This window comes from Rutidosis leptorrhynchoides, chromosome 6, assembly GCF_046630445.1.
Source record: "Rutidosis leptorrhynchoides isolate AG116_Rl617_1_P2 chromosome 6, CSIRO_AGI_Rlap_v1, whole genome shotgun sequence".
Lineage (NCBI taxonomy): Eukaryota > Viridiplantae > Streptophyta > Magnoliopsida > Asterales > Asteraceae > Rutidosis > Rutidosis leptorrhynchoides.
Genome location: NC_092338.1, coordinates 276,833,851 through 276,856,499, shown reverse-complemented (window position 1 = coordinate 276,856,499; position 22,649 = coordinate 276,833,851). Strand labels below are relative to the sequence as shown.

Genomic DNA, 22,649 nt, shown 5'->3' with positions numbered 1-22,649 from the left:
TTTTCTCATTTTAGCTACGTGAAAATTGGTAACAAATCTATTCCAACCATAACTTAATCAACTTGTATTGTATATGATGTAATCTTGAGATACCATAGACACGTATACAATGTTTCAACCTATCATGTCGACACATCTATATATATTTCGGAACAACCATAGACACTCTATATGTGAATGTTGGAGTTAGCTATACAGGGTTGAGGTTGGTTCCAAAATATTTATAGTTTGAGTTGTGATCAATACTGAGATACGTATACACTGGGTCGTGGATTGATTCTAGATAATATTTATCGATTTATTTCTGTACATCTAACTGTGGACAACTAGTTGTAGGTTACTAACGAGGACATCAGACTTAATAAACTTAAAACATCAAAATATATTAAAAGTGTTGTAAATATATTTTGAACATACTTTGATATATATGTATATATTGTTATAGGTTCGTGAATCAACCAGTGGCCAAGTCTTACTTCCCGACGAAGTAAAAATCTGTGAAAGTGAGTTATAGTCCCACTTTTAAAATCTAATATTTTTGGGATGAGAATACATGCAGGTTTTATAAATGATTTACAAAATAGACACAAGTACGTGAAACTACATTCTATGGTTGAATTATCGAAATCGAATATGCCCCTTTTTATTAAGTCTGGTAATCTAAGAATTAGGGAACAGACACCCTAATTGACGCGAATCCTAAAGATAGATCTATTGGGCCTAACAAACCCCATCCAAAGTACCGGATGCTTTAGTACTTCGAAATTTATATCATATCCGAAGGGTGTCCCGGAATGATGGGGATATTCTTATATATGCATCTTGTTATTGTCGGTTACCAGGTGTTCACCATATGAATGATTTGTATCTCTATGTATGGGATGTGTATTGAAATATGAAATCTTGTGGTCTATTGTTACGATTTGATATATATAGGTTAAACCTATAACTCACCAACATTTTTGTTGACGTTTTAAGCATGTTTATTCTCAGGTGATTATTAAGAGCTTCCGCTGTCGCATACTTAAATAAGGACGAGATTTGGAGTCCATGCTTGTATGATATTGTGTAAAAACTGCATTCAAGAAACTTATTTTGTTGTAACATATTTGTATTGTAAACCATTATGTAATGGTCGTGTGTAAACAGGATATTTTAGATTATCATTATTTGATAATCTACGTAAAGCTTTTTAAACCTTTATTGATGAAATAAAGGTAATGGTTTGTTTTAAAATGAATGCAGTCTTTGAAAAACGTCTCATATAGAGGTCAAAACCTCGCAACGAAATCAATTAATATGGAACGTTTTTAATCAATAAGAACGGGACATTTCAGTTGGTATCAGAGCGTTGGTCTTAGAGAACCAGAAAATTTGCATTAGTGTGTCTTATCGAGTTTGTTAGGATGCATTAGTGAGTCTGGACTTCGACCGTGTTTTCTTTAAAAATGATTGCTTAACATTTTTGTTGGAAACTATATATTTTTAACATATGAATATTATGTGATATATTAATCTCTTATCGTGTTTGATATTATGTGATAGATGTCTACCTCTAGAACAAGTCCCATTGACTCACCTAATAATAATGAAGAGTCAAATGTAAATTGGAATGATTCGTGGACTGATTCACAAGTTCCCGAAGAGGAACCGGAAGAAGAGTCGGAACCGGAAGAAGAATCGGAACCGGAAGAAGAATCGGAACCGGAAGAAGAAATAGAACCGGTGGGGGAAATAATAAAACGGTTAAGTAAAAGAGAATCCTCAACCAACCGACCAAGGTTAATTATGGTCAATGGTGTTTCCGCCAAGGAAGCAAAATATTGGGAGGATTACCAATTCTCCGATGAATCGGATTCCGACGAGAATTCCGATGATGTTATAGAAATTACCCCAACTGAATTTAAAAAGGCAAAAGAAAATAATAAGGGAAAGGGTATAAAAATAGAGAAATCTAATTCCAACCCCGATGAACTTTATATGTATCGTCAACCCCCGAAGTCCTTAAGTTGTAACAATGACCCGGGAACCTCTAAACCACCAGGTTTTTCTAAACCAATGTGGATAACGACGGCTCGTATTAGGGGGAACATCATATATCCCTAGAAACTTGGCAAAACGAACCAAAACCGAACAAGAAGAAATGAGCGAGTCGGAATAAGATAGTTATATTCGTGTGGTGTAATATATGTAATATAGTGTGCTTATGCTTATGATATATGTAAAAATTGCTTGTATTAATAAGTATTTTTTTATGAATCTAACTCTTTTCTATTTTACAGTATAAAAACACAAAATGGATAGACAACCCAATATTTTAAGAGACCTACCCGGAGACATGATTGATGAAATCTTGTCTAGAGTCGGTCAGAATTCCTCGGCACAACTATTTAAGGCGAGATCAGTTTGTAAGACATTCGAAGAACGTTCCAAGAATGCCTTGGTTTATAAAAGGCTTTCGTTCGGAAGATGGGGGATATCACATTGGGAAATCCATAAGTTACGATGTGTTTACTTTGACGCATATATTGCGGGGAACCCAAATGCTATTTTACGCAACGGGTTAAGAAATTATTTTGACTCAGTATATCCGAATATAGGACTTCGTGATTTAGAAAAAGCGGATAACATGCAACATAAAGAAGCATGTTATGCTTACGGGTTAGTAATGTTCGCTTCTCACCAAAGTGAGAACAAGAACATCGGGCTACAACTATTAAACAAAACGTTCCCACAAGTAACGGAGTCGGTAATTGGGATAAGAAATGAGGTTTTTAGGTTATTACGAGACTGTTGGTCATTACGTAACCCTCGTCCCTTTGACGACGTTACAACACGCTGTCTTATCAACGGCCATAACGGTTATGTTCCACAAGACCAAGGATGGGAAGTAGTCCTAGTAAAACCAGAATGCATGACTTGTTTCTGGACGTATGAATTACGTGTCTTTATTGCCTTTGCTGAACGACTTGTGTACTAGCTAGAATTATCTTCACAACTATCTTGTATCAAAATTATTGTGTGCTATATTTCATGCTTTATGTAAAATAAGCGGTATTGTAAGTTTGTAAAATATTGTATAAAAGTTTGAACGTGAAATATTATTACAATCAGTTTTTCATATAGAATTGTAGTAGTTGAATTGTATATTAGCTACTAAGTATGAACTTAACGGGTAGGTACTACCCGAATTTAAACTTATAAAATGCTAATATGAAGAAAAAGCTTTTATAAATGAGTTCATATTATGCTACGAAATACTATTAACTACTCTTAATATTCTGTATGATTAACTTGTTCCATTTAACTATTTTGAAGGAAATGGCACCGACTACTCGACACACCGTGAATATGAATGAAGAGGAATTCCGTACTTTTCTAGCTTCAAACATAGCCGCGGTACAGGCTGCACTACATACCAACAATAACCTTGGATCTGGCAGTACAGGAAATCGTGTAGGATGCACCTACAAAGAATTCACTGCCTGCAAACCTTTGGAATTTGATGGAACCGAAGGACCGATCGGATTGAAACGGTGGACCAAGAAGGTCGAATCGGTGTTTGCCATAAGTAAGTGTACTGAAGAGGACAAAGTGAAGTACGCTACGCATACCTTCACAGGTTCTGCGTTAACATGGTGGAATACCTATCTAGAGCAAGTGGGACAAGATGATGCGTACGCACTACCGTGGTCAGCATTCAAGCACTTGATGAACGAGAAGTACCGTCCCAGAACCGAGGTCAATAAGCTCAAGACAGAACTTAGAGGGTTACGAACCCAAGGATTTGATATTACCACGTACGAAAGACGATTCACAGAATTGTGCCTATTGTGTCCGGGAGCATTCGAAGATGAGGAAGAGAAGATCGACGCGTTTGTGAAAGGATTACCGGAAAGAATCCAAGAAGATATAAGTTCACACGAGCCCGCCTCCATACAACAGGCATGTAGAATGGCTTACAAACTAGTGAACCAGATTGAAGAAAGAATTAAAGAACAGACTGCTGAAGAGGCCAATGTGAAGCAAGTCAAAAGAAAGTGGGAGGAAAACGGTGATAAGAATCACCAATACAACAACAACAGCAATTACAACAATAATCGCAACAATTATCCCAACAATCGCAACATCAATCGCAACTACAACAAACGGCTCAACAACAACAACAACAACAACAACAACAACAGCAACTACAACAATCATCCCAACAACAATAATAACCGCAACAACAACAACAATTAGAAGCAGCTATGCCAAAGGTGTGAAAAGTATCACTCGGGGTTCTGCACCAAATTTTGCAACAAGTGTAAAAGAAATGGTCATAGCGCGGCGAAGTGTGAGGTCTACGGACCAGGGGTTAATAGAACGAAAGGAACAAATGGTGTCGGAACGAGTAATGGCGGAGCAAGTAGTGTCGGAGCAAGTTATGCCAATGTAGTTTGTTATAAATGTGGAAAACCGGGCCACATTATTAGAAATTGCCCGAACCAGGAGAACACGAATGGACAAGGCCGCGGAAGAGTTTTCAATATTAATGCGGCAGAGGCACAGGAAGACCCGGAGCTTGTTACGGGTACGTTTCTTATTGACAATAAATCTGCTTACGTTTTATTTGATTCGGGTGCGGATAGAAGCTATATGAGTAGAGATTTTTGTGCTAAATTAAGTTGTCCATTGACGCCTTTGGATAGTAAATTTTTACTCGAATTAGCAAATGGTAAATTAATTTCAGCAGATAATATATGTCGGAATCGAGAAATTAAACTGGTTAGCGAAACATTTAAGATTGATTTGATACCAGTAGAGTTAGGGAGTTTTGATGTGATAATCGGTATGGACTGGTTGAAAGAAGTGAAAGCAGAGATCGTTTGTTACAAAAATGCAATTCGCATTATACGAGAAAAAGGAAAACCCTTAATGGTGTACGGAGAAAAGGGCAACACGAAGCTACATCTTATTAGTAATTTGAAGGCACAAAAACTAATAAGAAAAGGTTGCTATGCTGTTCTAGCACACGTCGAGAAAGTACAAACTGAAGAAAAGAGCATCAATGATGTTCCCATTGCAAAAGAATTTCCCGATGTATTTCCGAAAGAATTACCGGGATTACCCCCACATCGATCCGTTGAATTTCAAATAGATCTTGTACCAGGAGCTGCACCAATAGCTTGTGCTCCTTACAGACTCGCACCCAGCGAGATGAAAGAACTACAAAGCCAATTACAATAACTTTTAGAGCGTGGTTTCATTCGACCAAGCACATCACCTTGGGGAGCTCCTGTTTTGTTTGTCAAGAAGAAAGATGGTACATTCAGGTTGTGTATCGACTACCGAGAGTTGAACAAACTTACCATCAAGAACCGCTACCCACTACCGAGAATCGATGACTTATTTGATCAACTACAAGGCTCGTCTATTTATTCAAAGATTGACTTACGTTCCGGGTATCATCAAATGCGGGTGAAAGAAGATGATATTCCAAAGACTGCTTTCAGAACACGTTACGGTCATTACGAGTTTATGGTCATGCCGTTTGGTTTAACTAATGCACCAGCTGTGTTCATGGACCTTATGAACCGAGTGTGTGGACCATACCTTGACAAGTTTGTCATTGTTTTCATTGATGACATACTTATTTACTCAAAGAATGACCAAGAACACGGTGAACATTTGAGAAAGGTGTTAGAAGTATTGAGGAAGGAAGAATTGTACGCTAAGTTTTCAAAGTGTGCATTTTGGTTGGAAGAAGTTCAATTCCTCGGTCACATAGTGAACAAAGAAGGTATTAAGGTGGATCCGGCAAAGATAGAAACTGTTGAAAAGTGGGAAACCCCGAAAACTCCGAAACACATACGCCAGTTTTTAGGACTAGCTGGTTACTACAGATGGTTCATCCAAGACTTTTCCAGAATAGCAAAACCCTTGACTGCATTAACGCATAAAGGGAAGAAATTTGAATGGAATGATGAACAAGAGAAAGCGTTTCAGTTATTGAAGAAAAAGCTAACTACGGCACCTATATTGTCATTGCCTGAAGGGAATGATGATTTTGTGATTTATTGTGACGCATCAAAGCAAGGTCTCGGTTGTGTATTAATGCAACGAATGAAGGTGATTGCTTATGCGTCTAGACAATTGAAGATTCACGAACAAAATTATACGACGCATGATTTGGAATTAGGCGCGGTTGTTTTTGCATTAAAGACTTGGAGGCACTACTTATATGGGGTCAAAAGTATTATATATACCGACCACAAAAGTCTTCAACACATATTTAATCAGAAACAACTGAATATGAGGCAGCGTAGGTGGATTGAATTATTGAATGATTACGACTTTGAGATTCGTTACCACCCGGGGAAGGCAAATGTGGTAGCTGATGCCTTGAGCAGGAAGGACAGAGAACGCATTCGAGTAAAATATATGAATATAATGATTCATAATAACATTACTACTCAAATAAAGGAGGCGCAACAAGGAGTTTTAAAAGAGGGAAATTTAAAGGATGAAATACCCAAAGGATCGGAGAAGCATCTTAATATTCAGGAAGACGGAACCTGGTATAGGGCTGAAAGGATTTGGGTACCAAAATTTGGAGATATGAGAGAAATGGTACTTAGAGAAGCTCATAAAACTAGATACTCAATACATCCTGGAACGGGGAAGATGTACAAGGATCTCAAGAAACATTTTTGGTGGCCGGGTATGAAAGCCGATGTTGCTAAATACGTGGGAGAATGTTTGACGTGTTCTAAGGTCAAAGCTGAGCATCAGAAACCATCAGGTCTACTTCAACAACCCGAAATCCCGGAATGGAAATGGGAAAACATTACCATGGATTTCATCACTAAATTGCCAAGGACTGCAAGTGGTTTTGATACTATTTGGGTAATAGTTGATCGTCTCACCAAATCAGCACACTTCCTACCAATAAGAGAAGATGACAAGATGGAGAAGTTAGCACGACTGTATTTGAAGGAAGTCGTCTCCAGACATGGAATACCAATCTCTATTATCTCTGATAGGGATGGCAGATTTATTTCAAGATTCTGGCAGACATTACAGCAAGCATTAGGAACTCGTCTAGACATGAGTACTGCCTATCATCCACAAACTGATGGGCAGAGTGAAAGGACGATACAAACGCTTGAAGACATGCTACGAGCATGTGTTATTGATTTCGGAAACAGTTGGGATCGACATCTACCATTAGCAGAATTTTCCTACAACAACAGCTACCATTCAAGCATTGAGATGGCGCCGTTTGAAGCACTTTATGGTAGAAAGTGCAGGTCTCCGATTTGTTGGAGTGAAGTGGGGGATAGACAGATTACGGGTCCGGAGATTATACAAGAAACTACCGAAAAGATCATCCAAATTCAACAACGATTGAAAACCGCCCAAAGTCGACAAAAGAGCTACGCTGACATTAAAAGAAAAGATATAGAATTTGAAATTGGAGAGATGGTCATGCTTAAAGTTGCACCTTGGAAAGGCGTTGTTCGATTTGGTAAACGAGGGAAATTAAATCCAAGGTATATTGGACCATTCAAGATTATTGATCGTGTCGGACCAGTAGCTTACCGACTTGAGTTACCTCAACAACTCGCGGCTGTACATAACACTTTCCACGTCTCAAATTTGAAGAAATGTTTTGCTAAAGAAGATCTCACTATTCCGTTAGATGAAATCCAAATCAACGAAAAACTCCAATTCATCGAAGAACCCGTCGAAATAATGGATCGTGAGGTTAAAAGACTTAAGCAAAACAAGATACCAATTGTTAAGGTTTGATGGAATGCTCGTAGAGGACCCTAGTTCACCTGGGAGCGTGAAGATCAGATGAAGAAGAAATACCCGCATCTATTTCCAGAAGATTCGTCAACACCTTCAACAGCTTAAAATTTCGGGACGAAATTTATTTAACGGGTAGGTACTGTAGTGACCCGAACTTTTCCATGTTTATATATATTAATTGAGATTGATATTTACATGATTAAATGTTTCCAACATGTTAAGCAATCAAACTTGTTAAGACTTGATTAATTGAAATAGGTTTCATATAGACAATTGACCACCCAAGTTGACCGGTGATTCACGAACGTTAAAACTTGTAAAAACTATATGATGACATATATATGGTTATATATATAGTTAACATTATATTATGATAATTAAACATATCATTAAGTATATTAACAATGAACTACATATGTAAAACAAGACTACTAACTTAATAATTTTGAAACGAGACATATATGTAACGATTATCGTTGTAACGACATTTAATGTATATATATCATATTAAGAGATATTCGTACATCATAATATCATGATAATATAATAATTTAAAATCTCTTTTGATATTATAAACATTGGGTTAACAACATTTAACAAGATCGTTAACCTAAAGGTTTCAAAACAACATTTACATGTAACGACTAACGATGACTTAACGACTCAGTTAAAATGTATATACATGTAGTGTTTTAATATGTATTCATACACTTTTGAAAGACTTCAAGACACTTATCAAAATACTTCTACTTAACAAAAATGCTTACAATTACATCCTCGTTCAGTTTCATCAACAATTCTACTCGTATGCACCCGTATTCGTACTCGTACAATACACAGCTTTTAGATGTATGTATTATTGGTATATACACTCCAATGATCAGCTCTTAGCAGCCTATGTGAGTCACCTAACACATGTGGGAACCATTATTTGGCAACTAGCATGAAATATCTCATAAAATTACAAAAATATGAGTAATCATTCATGACTTATTTACATGAAAACAAAATTACATATCCTTTATATCTAATCCATACACCAACGACCAAAAACACCTACAAACACTTTCATTCTTCAATTTTATTCATCTAATTGATCTCTCTCAAGTTCTATCTTCAAGTTCTAAGTGTTCTTCATAAATTCCAAAAGTTCTAGTTTCATAAAATCAAGAATACTTTCAAGTTTGCTAGCTCACTTCCAATCTTGTAAGGTGATCATCCAACCTCAAGAAATCTTTGTTTCTTACAGTAGGTTATCATTCTAATACAAGGTAATAATCATATTCAAACTTTGGTTCAATTTCTATAACTATAACAATCTTATTTCAAGTGATGATCTTACTTGAACTTGTTTTCGTGTCATGATTCTGCTTCAAGAACTTCGAGCCATCCAAGGATCCATTGAAGCTAGATCCATTTTTCTATTTTCCAGTAGGTTTATCCAAGGAAATTAAGGTAGTAATGATGTTCATAACATCATTCGATTCATACATATAAAGCTATCTTATTCGAAGGTTTAAACTTGTAATCACTAGAACATAGTTTAGTTAATTCTAAACTTGTTCGCAAACAAAAGTTAATCCTTGTAACTTGACTTTTAAAATCAACTAAACACATGTTCTATATCTATATGATATGCTAACTTAATGATATAAAACCTGGAAACACGAAAAACACCGTAAAACCGGATTTACGCCGTCGTAGTAACACCGCGGGCTGTTTTGGGTTAGTTAATTAAAAACTATGATAAACTTTGATTTAAAAGTTGTTATTCTGAGAAGATGATTTTTATTATGAACATGAAACTATATCCAAAAATTATGGTTAAACTCAAAGTGGAAGTATGTTTTCTAAAATGGTCATCTAGACGTCGTTCTTTCGACTGAAATGACTACCTTTACAAAAACGACTTGTAACTTATTTTTCCGACTATAAACCTATACTTTTTCTGTTTAGATTCATAAAATATAGTTCAATATGAAACCATAGCAATTTTATTCACTCAAAACGGATTTAAAATGAAGAAGTTATGGGTAAAACAAGATTGGATAATTTTTCTCATTTTAGCTACGTGAAAATTGGTAACAAATCTATTCCAACCATAACTTAATCAACTTGTATTGTATATTATGTAATCTTGAGATACCATAGACATGTATACAATGTTTCAACCTATCATGTCGACACTTCTATATATATTTCGGAACAACCATAGACACTCTATATGTGAATGTTGGAGTTAGCTATACAGGGTTGAGGTTGGTTCCAAAATATTTATAGTTTGAGTTGTGATCAATACTGAGATACGTATACACTGGGTCGTGGATTGATTCAAGATAATATTTATCGATTTATTTCTGTACATCTAACTGTGGACAACTAGTTGTAGGTTACTAACGAGGACAGCTGACTTAATAAACTTAAAACATCAAAATATATTAAAAGTGTTGTAAATATATTTTGAACATACTTTGATATATATGTATATATTGTTATAGGTTCGTGAATCAACCAGTGGCCAAGTCTTACTTCCCGACGAAGTAAAAATCTGTGAAAGTGAGTTATAGTCCCACTTTTAAAATCTAATATTTTTGGGATGAGAATACATGCAGGTTTTATAAATAATTTACAAAATAGACACAAGTACGTGAAACTACATTCTATGGTTGAATTATTGAAATCGAATATGCCCCTTTTTATTAAGTCTGGTAATCTAAGAATTAGGGAACAGACACCCTAATTGACGCGAATCCTAAAGATAGATCTATTGGGCCTAACAAACCCCATCCAAAGTACCGGATGCTTTAGTACTTCGAAATTTATATCATATCCGAAGGGTGTCCCGGAATGATGGGGATATTCTTATATATGCATCTTGTTATTGTCGGTTACCAGGTGTTCACCATATGAATGATTTGTATCTCTATGTATGGGATGTGTATTGAAATATGAAATCTTGTGGTCTATTGTTACGATTTGATATATATAGGTTAAACCTATAACTCACCAACATTTTTGTTGACGTTTTAAGCATGTTTATTCTCAGGTGATTATTAAGAGCTTCCGCTGTCGCATACTTAAATAAGGACGAGATTTGGAGTCCATGCTTGTATGATATTGTGTAAAAACTGCATTCAAGAAACTTATTTTGTTGTAACATATTTGTATTGTAAACCATTATGTAATGATCGTGTGTAAACAGGATATTTTAGATTATCATTATTTGATAATCTACGTAAAGCTTTTTAAACCTTTATTGATGAAATAAAGGTGATGGTTTGTTTTAAAATGAATGCAGTCTTTGAAAAACGTCTCATATAGAGGTCAAAACCTCGCAACGAAATCAATTAATATGGAACGTTTTTAATCAATAAGAACGGGACATTTCAAAATGAAACTCACAATACTGTATTTTGTAGTAAACATACATATGACGTCATTGAACAAGTGCAAGGTTGGCCTTGGATTCACGAACCTATATTAATTATATATATTTATATGTTTGATCAATATCTGTCTAACAATTTAGTTCAAGTCGTAGTGTATCACAATCCTAATGTTCTAGACTAAATATGCAAAAGTCAACAAAAGTGATATTGACCAAAATGTCTTCCAAAATTTATACATGATTATTATATAGTTTAAATATAGTCGTTTTATATATTTAAATATTTTTAACAGATTTTATTAAAGTAAATAATATAGTTCTTTTATTAATAAATAAAATTTTATATTAAAATTTATATAATAAAAATATACTTTTATATATCTTAAGTAATAAAATTTATAAAGTTCATTTAATATCATAAAAATAATATGATATGTATTATTAATGTAATTATATTATACGTAGTAAAATATCTTTGTATCACATATTTATTTGATAAAATAATATTGATAATAATAATAATAAGTAAAAGTTGTATTATTTTGTAATAATTATTATTATTTTACTAATAAAAATAAAAATAATTATATTTTCTAAAAATGATAAAATGATAATTTTTTATTAATAATAGTACTAAAATGATAATAATAATGATGTTTCATATTAACAATGATATTTTTATTAAAAATAATAATTTTAGTAAAAATGATAGTTTTAATATTAGTAATACTTTTAATAATAATAATAATAGTAAAATAATAAAAACGATATTTTTCCTTTAAATCAATATCTTACAATATCTTAATTTCATCATGATACTCATACTCATTATTTCCTAATCGCTTCGTTTAATAGCTTTTAGTCGTCATTTATATCACGTTCATGTTAATAATAATAATAGTAATCATAATAATTAGATGTTACTAATATTAGTTTTAATTATAATAATACTAATAATAATAATATTAATAATAATACTAATAACTATTTGAATGATAATAATAATAATAATAATAATAATAATAATAATAATAATAATAATAATAATAATAATAATAATAATAATAATAATAATACTAATTATAACCTTAACGATAATAACGATAATAATAATAATAATAATAACATTAATATCTTTTATTAATAACGACAATGATAATAATAATAATAATAATAATAATAATAATAATAATAATAATAATAATAATAATAATAATAATAATAATAATAATAATTATTATTATTATTATTATTAGATTATAACGACGATAATAACGACGATAATAATAATCATTTTTACAAAAATTCAATTGACTATAACTTCTAAACCGTTCATCGAAACTATTCGATATCTAAATGAAAAGTTCTCAATTTTTTGCTAGCTTTCCAACGACATGCATATCATATACCTTATTTTAATAGCATATGTATTTAATTCAAGATTCGACATAACCTATCTAACGATAATAACGAACGTATAAGCATGCATAATCCTATATACGAGAGCACTAGTCAGGGATACACTAATAATATATAAAAGTTAATTTATGAGGGCTCACGTATCAATATTGAGATTCAATATTGCAGGAAAAGTAAGTAGACGCAACGAGGATGATAAACACTAGTTTGACTCACGAGCAATTCTCCCAAACCATACCCATAATCTCCATAGCTATAACCCATAATTTCCTTAGCTCTATCCCGCTCGGAAAAAATTTCGAAATCACTCGGACAGCACTCTGTCGTAATATTTTATGTATACTAATAATATCTTGAAATAATACGGAGTAAATATATATATGTAAATCGATTGAGAGAGTTTAGAGAAAAATACTTTCAAGTTTCTATGAAATAATAAAACCTATTGAATTCTATTTATAATAGATTTTTGAATTATTAAAGTGAATTATTAAAGTATGAATTATTAAAGTGAATTATTAAAGTATGAATTATTAAAGTGAATTATTAAAGTATAAATTATTAAAGTGAATTATTAAAGTTAAAGTAAAGTAAAAATAAAGTAAAGGTAAAGTTTAAGTATAGTAAAAGTATAAAACTATGTACATATAATACGCGTATAAATATATATAATATTAATTTAAATCGTTATATATATTTAATAAAATAAATCACTTTACCATTTTCCGAATGCTGTCAAAAAGAATAGATTTCTTAAATCACAGTGGACCTCATAACATGGACCCGTAATCATATCACAATGTATATGATAAATCAATCATTTGATATTATCTTCTAATTCCATCGATAAATATTTTGAAACAAATACGTTCGTGTAAGTATTATACGTTTAATACTTTATTAATATTCTCAAGTTATAATATATATATATATATATATATATATATATATATATATATATATATATATATATATATATATACATATCTATTTATATACATATCTATTTATATATAACGGTTCGTGAATCGTCGGAATTTGGTCGAGGTTATAATGAATGTATGAACACAGTTTAAAATTCTTGAGATTTAACTTAACAAACTTTGCTTATCGTGTCGGAATAATATAAAGATAAAGTTTAAATTTGGTTGAAAATTTTTGGGTTGTCACATCAGGTTCCTCGAACGTAAGTCCTGAATGAAACATTTATCTGGTACAAATGTTAGTGAACATCTCAAATCATGACTTAGCTTACTAACGGACAATAAATTGCATCTAAAACTAGGCACATTTAGTACATGTTTTAACATAAAACCTCCCTTTATTTGAACATTACCAGTTTCCTTTACGGGTATCTTACTACCATCCGGTATGGTTATCGGTAAACAATCTTCCTGTTCTTTCAAGTTTTCTAACCAATCTGCATAACAAGTAATGTGCTCACATGCACCAGAATCAATAATCCATGTTTTCTTTGGATCGATTGTACCTATTGATCGAGGTAGATGAATCTTTTAGTTGGGATGATCACAACATTTGCATCAGCTTGTCATAGTCTTCTTTAGTTATGGTTGTAGTCTGCTTCTGTTCAACAACATTCGCTGCTTTGCTGCTCCTATATCTACCCGTCTGCATCTTTGAATTTGTATATTTCTTTGCCCACCATTCAGGATACCCGATGATTTCAAAGCAACCATCAATCGTATGCCCAATCTTCTGACACTTCGTACATATTTTTTCTTCTTTGTCACATTCTTCTTTCTTGTAGTTGCTGAATCTTCTTGTATTGTTTTGCGAACTTTTGGTGTAAGTTTGAAAGGCAGAAGCATCCACGGTATTATTTCTTGTTGTACCAATTTGGCGTTGTTGTTCATCTTGACTTACTAATGGAATGCGGCCATAACCGAAGGTAAAGGATCACTACTAAGTATTTGTAATCTAATTCGATGATAGTCATCGTTTAATCCCATTAGAAAATCATAAAGCCTTTCCTTATCTCGCACTTTGCCAATAACAGTAGACAATTCACATGTACATTTATTACAAGAACAAGAGGGCATTGGATTTACAGAAGCAATTTCGTCCCAAATTGATCTCAGTTTTGTATAGTAAGAAGAAACAATTTGATGTTCTTGGTGAATCATGGTGATTGCCCTTCGTAACTCATATGCCCGTGGTGCATTTTCTTTATCGAATCTCTCCTGCAAATCTGTCCATATGTCACGAGCAGTGACAGCATATTTCACACTTAACTTGATTTCTTTGTCTATAGAATTGATGAGCCATCCTCTCACCATAGCATTACATCTTCTCCAATTCTAAAAATCGTTGGTTCCCTCTGCTAGCTTTGGAATAGATCCGTCTACAAAACCGAATTTGTTTTTCGCAAACAAGGCATTCATCATCTCGTTTTTCCAGTCACTGTAATTTCCATCTCTAAGGAGATTATCTCCAACAAAATTATGCCCTGGATTTTCAGATGGTGTCGAGAAATATGGAGAAGATATATCGATGGTGGTGTTACTACTTTCCGTTTCACCTCCGGTCATGTTCGCGAATTTAGGGTTCACAAATTGATTTTGGGTTTTGTGATTTTGATTATGAAATCAATAGGTGATGATTATCAGTAGGTTTAGGTTTCGGTGAACTGGAATTAACTAGATTTTGTGATAAAGTTTGTCAATCGATATGAACGAATATTAGGTTTTGATTTGATCGGTGCGTATGACCGATAAAAAAATTGGGGTTTAATTTGGTTATGAATCTTATGCTCTGGATACCATATTTAAATATTGATAATTGGTTTCGTTAATTCAAAAAAGATTACATCAAGGGTATAAGGAATTTATATATAAGGAAGTAATTGTAGCCTAATTTAATTGTATAATAATACAAATCTCAATACATTAAGGGATTGGATCAACTTCAACTACAAATCTGGTCGTGAATATCTTTACAAAAATATTCTCATTTTAATTATACGACTTATGACCTATTATTTTCATCATAAATATTCACATTTTAAAAAAGTAAAAAATAAAAATCGTAAAGTCGCTATTTTATCTTAATCATTTAATTCTATTAAACTCGTTTCAGATCTTAAAATAACTTTCTGTAGCTAACAACTAGAAGATTATAAAAAATAACTAAAAAATAAACTAAATTATTTTAAATAAAATACATATACATATTAACAAAGATTACATTTTAAACTTCTTCTAATTGATAGACGTGCTTAGTCTTTCTTTATACTTACGTCTGTCTACCCATTCTTGGTTTCTTTTTCCATCAAACATGAGATGAAACTTCTTCACTTCTAGTACTTCTTTGATTATTTATCGTTTTTCAACTATGTATACATATATTCATTTTTAATGTTATTATATATAAACATTGAAATTACATACTGAATTTACATAAGTATAACATAATAATATTTATGTATGTATTTATAAAGTATAAGCTACATGATACTAGCTTATTAGGTTTTGTGTATTATATGTATGTGACAAGGATTTATTCTTGGATGATTTCAATCGATCCCTCGTTGAAGAAAACATTGAAAATCCGTTGGATGAACAAAGTATTAACGTACCTGCAAAGGATGGCGATGAGATGGAAGAAGGTGAGATTAGTCCGTGCGATACGGTTAGTGATAGGATCGGCGATCTTCCGGTTCAGGACCCTCCACCGTATGTTGCTGCTGCTCAGTTGTCGGAAGAATCCCATACGTCGAGTGACCAGGTTAGGGTTCCCAATGTCGGATTTGATGGTTCCGAGGACATCAATAGCACGCGTGACTCATGCCCCTTGCAAGTTCCAATGCAATTTCAAATTAAAGTTGGGCTGGAACAAACAATTGGGCCGGAACAAAAAACTGGGCCTGAGTGTCCAATTAATTCTAATAAAGACAGTCGTTCATTTAAGCAAGAATGTGCCGAGATTGATTCTCCTGACAATGATTATGATGATGTGGCTTCGATATTTAACCAAACCGCGGTTGTTCATTTTGGTGCTAAACAAAAATATGTCCATCCTCTAATTAAAATCCACTTCATTAAGCATGTTTGGGGACGGAAATATATGAAACGTAACCGACGACGAGATAATTTTCGATGGCACGAAAGAATTTTTATCGAGAATGTGATGAGAGAATCGGAAGAGGCAGATGTTTGTTGCTCATGTTGCTCCTCCTGCGAGTCATCGGATTCGGATTCGGAATTGGATTCGGAATCGTAGTTTTAATTAGATAGTCGCGAAGTTCGGTTTTAGTGCCTTTGTGATTGTTTCGGGTCTCTGTTGTTTTCGTGCTTGTATTTGTGTGTATGCGTGTGGTCTTGCATATTATCTAGCTCCTTGCTAGATTTTGTTTCGTGTTCCTTCTTTAAATTAATAAAACTGGCTTGCCTTTCACAAAAAAAAAAAATGTGACAATATATGTGCAGTTCCATGTGTATAGATGTATATACACCGCTTACGTAGACTAATATGTATGCACTTTATTTTTATTTTTTTGGAACAACCATATTTTATTCTTAAACAAACCTTCACCCCTAATGAGAAGCTAGGAGGGTGTGGAACAATACAACGTATTACAATGGCTTCATGAGCCAAGAATTTCAACGGAAATTACAAGAACTTCTACTACTAATACAACGTATTATCAATCACTGTGTTCGGGTATTTATATATAGAGAAGTAATAAATACCAAGACTCCCGAGTACCGCTTTTAACAGTGTAAATCTTCCACCAATCTAGAGAAAATTCGCTTTCTAACCTAAAAAAATATTTTCAAATAACAAGAAACTAATTCATCCCAACTGTTCACCCACGGGTAAACCCAAATATGAAAACGGAATAGAACCTTTAGCACAACTTGACTGTCATATGATCACATCGAACTCAGTATCAGAAGTGCCGACACCTACGATGTTTGATTTTGCAATGTTTATTCGTAACCAGGAGTGCCTCTAAAACTCATTCAGCACCTGTAATAAGTTATCCATATTCGATGGATTCCATGGAGATACAAGAGTCATCCACATACAATAAATATGAGACCCTTACCAGTGGATTTTCGACTAAATCCGCACACACCCGGCCCGATGCAACGCTTTCTTCTAACAAAAGATGCAAACCTTCTATGACAATTAAAAAAAGAAACGGACTAAGCGAATCACCTTGTCTAAGTCCTCTCTGAATCCCGAATTATTTTTTCCGGCTACCATTGACTAAAATAGATGTGTGTGCCGTGTGTGGACCAAGACCTCCAAGCATAACCAAAATCCAACTTAGAAAGCATAAAATCCAAAAAGTTCTAAATGCGTGTATCGTAAACTTTCTCGAAATCCACAATCATCAACTTGTGTTTCTTCACCTTATACCAGTGGGCCATTGATATCACTCAAAATGGTCACATTTTTATTAGTGATATCACCCATATTTTAACCTTAATATTATTAAAATGATCTATAAACATGCTAAATCCTAGAAATTATAATATTAAGGGGTCAAAAGGCATAATTGCCAAAATAAGGTCAAAATAGGGTTTTTAACAGGAATTTTAGCACTTTTTCTATCCAAGAGGTATACTCTACCTACTTAGTCTTAAAATAGGTATTCAGGACTCATAAACATTCATGGACTATAAACTGGTGACCCAAGCCTCAAAACTGGCGAATCTGTTTACTATAAAAGAACACCCTCATCGTTCATTTTACACACACTTCATTTCTATTTCAATTCAATCCAAAGAGACTCTGTCCAAGTACTCTATAGTTTCTAGCTTTTAGTAGTTATTATGATGCAATAACTAGCGGCAACGAAGTCTTGTTAGTGATTCTAGTAGTGTAGTTACGTAGTAATAAAGGAGGTACTTATTGGAAAGCGTTATCAAGAAGCTTATTTACTCAGCATTTCACGTATCAACTATGACCCCATCTGTATTATATTGAAATTTTATAATGAATGTCAAGCTCATTATAATGAGCTAAATTACTTCTTGTGTCTATTAAAAATGTAAGTTTAGGATGTTTTACTATTGTTGTCATTTAGATCATTATAAGTGTTTGATTCAATGCTTTATAAACGGAGTGAGTTTTTATCAACTTATATAAAGTCTATACAACTTGTATCGTGTGTAAATCTATATAAACTAGATTTAGGTATTCTACGTCTGAAAAGCGTATGGTCGATGTCCCTGAAATTGAGACAGATTAGGCCGGGCATAGGGTATAAGTCTCGAGATAGATGTGTTTACAAAAACTGCGATAAATACCATGTTGGAGAAATCCGGGGTATTTATGACCTATAAAACTAAATAACATAATAGCACTCTTTCAACAAATGGATTGATACGCAGCCGATGTTGTTTTCGGTCAATTGGCAAAGTTTAACATTATGGACTTGTGGTCTTTTTATAACTGGCTTGATACGTAGCCGATGTCGTTTTCAGTCAACTTGTACATGTCCATCATTTTATATTTGGAGTCTAGGTTTTTATAAAGTAGTGGTCATTAACACATGTTTTAAATCTAAACGACGAATATATATCACTTTATTCATAGACGAAGGTCATTCTCAACTGTTTAAATTAACCATTAGCAACTTAATTCGGTAGGAATAGCATTCCTATTTTTGACCAGTGTTGTCAACATGTCTAATCTTTCTTATTACACTCTCGAGGGAATTTCCATAAGAGAATTAAGATTCGAGGGTGGTTGTTGGGTTGATCTATATTTTATTATAAAGAAAACTCTCTTTTAATAAAACCATATATTTTTATCATGTGACACATTAATTATTTATGCTAGAATTAGGTTTCTTGAAAATAAATTAATGGATAAATATATATTTGATAGAATAAAAGTGATAATATTCCACAAAACAATAGTAATTACAGATTTAATAGACATGTTTTTTTCATATAAAGTACCTCCCTATTAGTTTAGTTTACAATTATTGTTTTTAGTAACTTACGAAATAACAAATACCAAAAGATATAAAATATATAATAATAAAAGATTAATTTTGATTAAAACGTTAGTTTAAAAACAACGACACCCGAGTCATACTTATCCGTTACAAACCCTTATTAAAAAGAGTTAGTAATAATATTGTGATTTGGTTTACCCCTGCACTTATAAATTACAAACTTGAAGACCTTTACCAAACAGCCCGCACAGTCTAAAACGCCGTGTTGGGAGGTGCGACCTTCCGATATTCCTACCGCTGGTAACAGTGGGAAAGAACGCGACGACCGGAGGCCCACCAAGCTTATGGCGATGCCGCGGGGAACGAATTTTTTTCTTGACAACTTCCGAAAAAAACATAAAACGCTTTAATCTAAGATTAATTATTTTACTATTATAGACCCTTTTGGTAGAACAACTTCAACCAAAAGTTACTGCTTTTATTAAAATTATAATATAATATTAACATGAAATTATAAAATTATAAAATATATATATATATATATATATATATATATATATATATATATATATAATAATATCTATTAAAATAATTATAAAAGTATAAAATAATTTATAAAATAATATAATATAATTTTTTTTAATTTTAAATATTAAGTTTTATAACAATACTAACTATTATATAAAAATAATTTAAAATAATATAAAAAAACTTTTAAGTTATTTTAAAATGATATAATAATATAAACTATAAAATATAAATTATAAAATATAATAACATAATAATAATATAGTATAATATAATATTTTAATATTAATATTAAATTAAATAGTATTATTAAAATAGTAATAACATAAAATGGAAAATACAAAAAAGAAACCAACAAAGCCGCTCGAAGGACAAAAACCTAAAATTAAACCATATATTATAAACCCCATACACACCAACTGTTAATTTCATGGTTTTTCGTTCAACAATCTTGTCTCACACTTAAGCCGATTTATCATAATCTCTGATTCATATAAAAAATATGGTTGAACTAGAAATGACATACGACTTCTTTTATTTGTATATTCTTTATTTTCTCACGCCTCGACGTGGTTCGAAGAAATTGAACCTAGTTCAATATCCTCTTTGGAAGAACTTGCTAAAAAATTCCTCACTCAATTCTTCCCTCTTATTTCACAAGCCTTACTCAGGAACAATATCTTAAATTTTGGTCTGGAAGAAAATGATACATTGTTTACTGCTTGGAACAAATTCAAGTCATTACTTCTAGAACACCCCAAACATAGGCTAGATAAATCTGACTTAATGTGCATCTTCTATAACGGAGTTTCCTCTACCAACAAGACTATCCTCAATGCTACATCTGGAGAAAAATTAATGAAACAACAACTTGAAGAAGCTTGGAAATTATTGGAGAAAATTGCCATGCATGATTATGAAGAGGAAGCACAAGATCACAGAGAGGAAAGGGATCATTCCTTGGAAGCTATGAGCATTCAACTAAATTTACTAAAGGAAATATTCAAGGAATTATCCCCTCCATCTGAAAGTCTACATGATCTTCCGACTGAAGATAACTTGAGTACAGAGGATCATCTGGCTACTTCTAAACTGTGTTACACTCATACTGAAGAAACACCTGAAAATCCTGATTCTTTTCCTGGTAATTATCACATTGACTCATCAAACTATCAGAAAAAAATTATTTCTTAACTATTTAACTTTCAAACTTATGTAGAATAATTTCTTAAAGATTCAAAAACCATTATTGAAAATTTAAAATTTTTATTAAATGGTATGTTTTACGCTACAAAAGATGAACTAATAAATGAAAACAAGGAATCTTTCGCTGAGATGTTGGTAGTAACTAGAGGGGGAAAAGAAACAACGATTGATCCATTCCCAGAAAAAGATATACTAGTAAATTCTGAATTTGTTACTCCACAATCAGTTCAAGATCCTCCTGATCTTACTAAACCCAAGACCTTCAAAAGAGATTCAAATCTCCGAATCCCTTTTCCTGGAATGCTAAAAAAGGAAAAAACAAGAAGTAGATTTTGCACAGTATCTTGACATGTTAAAGGGTTAAACTTGAATGTCAAATTTCTGGACGCCCTTCTAGAAATGCCAAAGTTTGGTAAATTTCTAAAAGAAATCACTACCAATAAAGATAGACTTAGGCAATTGACTACTCTTCCTCTAGGAGAAGAATGTTCCTTAATCCTAACAAAAGGCATTACGCCTAAGTTAGGGGATACTGGACGATTTACTATACCTTGCTTCCTTCAAGAAGTGCAAGTCCACAATGCACTAGCGGACTTAAGAGCAAGCGTCAATCTGATACCTCTATCTTTATTTGAGAAACTAGGGTTAGGAAAACTGAGACCTACCCTAATGACCATTCAGCTAGATGACAGGTCTGTCAAACTTCCAAAAGGAATAGCTGAAGATATAATGGTCTAAGTCGATAAATTCATATTTCCAGTTGACTTTGTTGTCATGGAAATTGATGAAGACAAAGATATACCTCTTATCCTAGGAAGACCTTTCCTAAATATTGCAAGAGCTATCATAGATGTAAATGATGGATCTCTGAAGCTAAGGGTTAGTTTGGTTGATGTCATATTCAATATCGATAAAATCATGAAACATCCAAATGACGAAGATCTAGGTTTAGTAAACTCCAAACAGGAAATGGTGGATGAACACATAGGAGAAATACTAATGATCCACAACCTAGGATCAACACCCTTAAAACAAGGAACATTTCCACTCAACAACAGTTCCTTTCTTCAAAACAAAGAGTTAATTTAACCAGTGAAAAGCAAGATAGTTTCCCTACCTCTTAGTTTTGGCACACCTATGCAGTTGATGACTCGTAAGAATGAATCAGAGCTCCCATTCATGAGAAAAACTGTATCAAGAATGGATGAACCTCATTCAAAACCTCACAAGATCAATAATTCTTCCAAATAATGTTTTACTCAACCTTCCAAGAACATTCTCAAAGATGTTTCTCCTTCTCTAAATGACTACAAATACACTTTCTCTAACCCTCAATTAATCGCATCCGCTGAGACGACTGAGGAATATCAAAAGGAG

At 32.9% G+C, this 22,649-nt stretch overlaps 2 protein-coding genes across 2 annotated transcripts; one reads left to right on the top strand and one right to left on the bottom strand.

Annotated features, from left to right (window-relative positions):
* Positions 1-14,131: 14,131 nt before the first annotated feature.
* LOC139854506 (uncharacterized) lies at positions 14,132-14,901 on the bottom strand. Its single transcript, XM_071843807.1, has 2 exons — positions 14,489-14,901; positions 14,132-14,402 (listed from the first exon to the last, which is right to left on the bottom strand). Exons 1-2 carry the CDS (start codon positions 14,899-14,901, stop codon positions 14,132-14,134), a joined length of 684 nt encoding a protein of 227 aa, XP_071699908.1.
* A 6,770-nt stretch (positions 14,902-21,671) lies between these two features.
* Positions 21,672-22,010, top strand: LOC139854505 (uncharacterized). The gene has a single exon (XM_071843806.1). The coding sequence runs from the start codon at positions 21,672-21,674 to the stop codon at positions 22,008-22,010; it is 339 nt and encodes a 112-aa protein (XP_071699907.1).
* Positions 22,011-22,649: the final 639 nt, after the last annotated feature.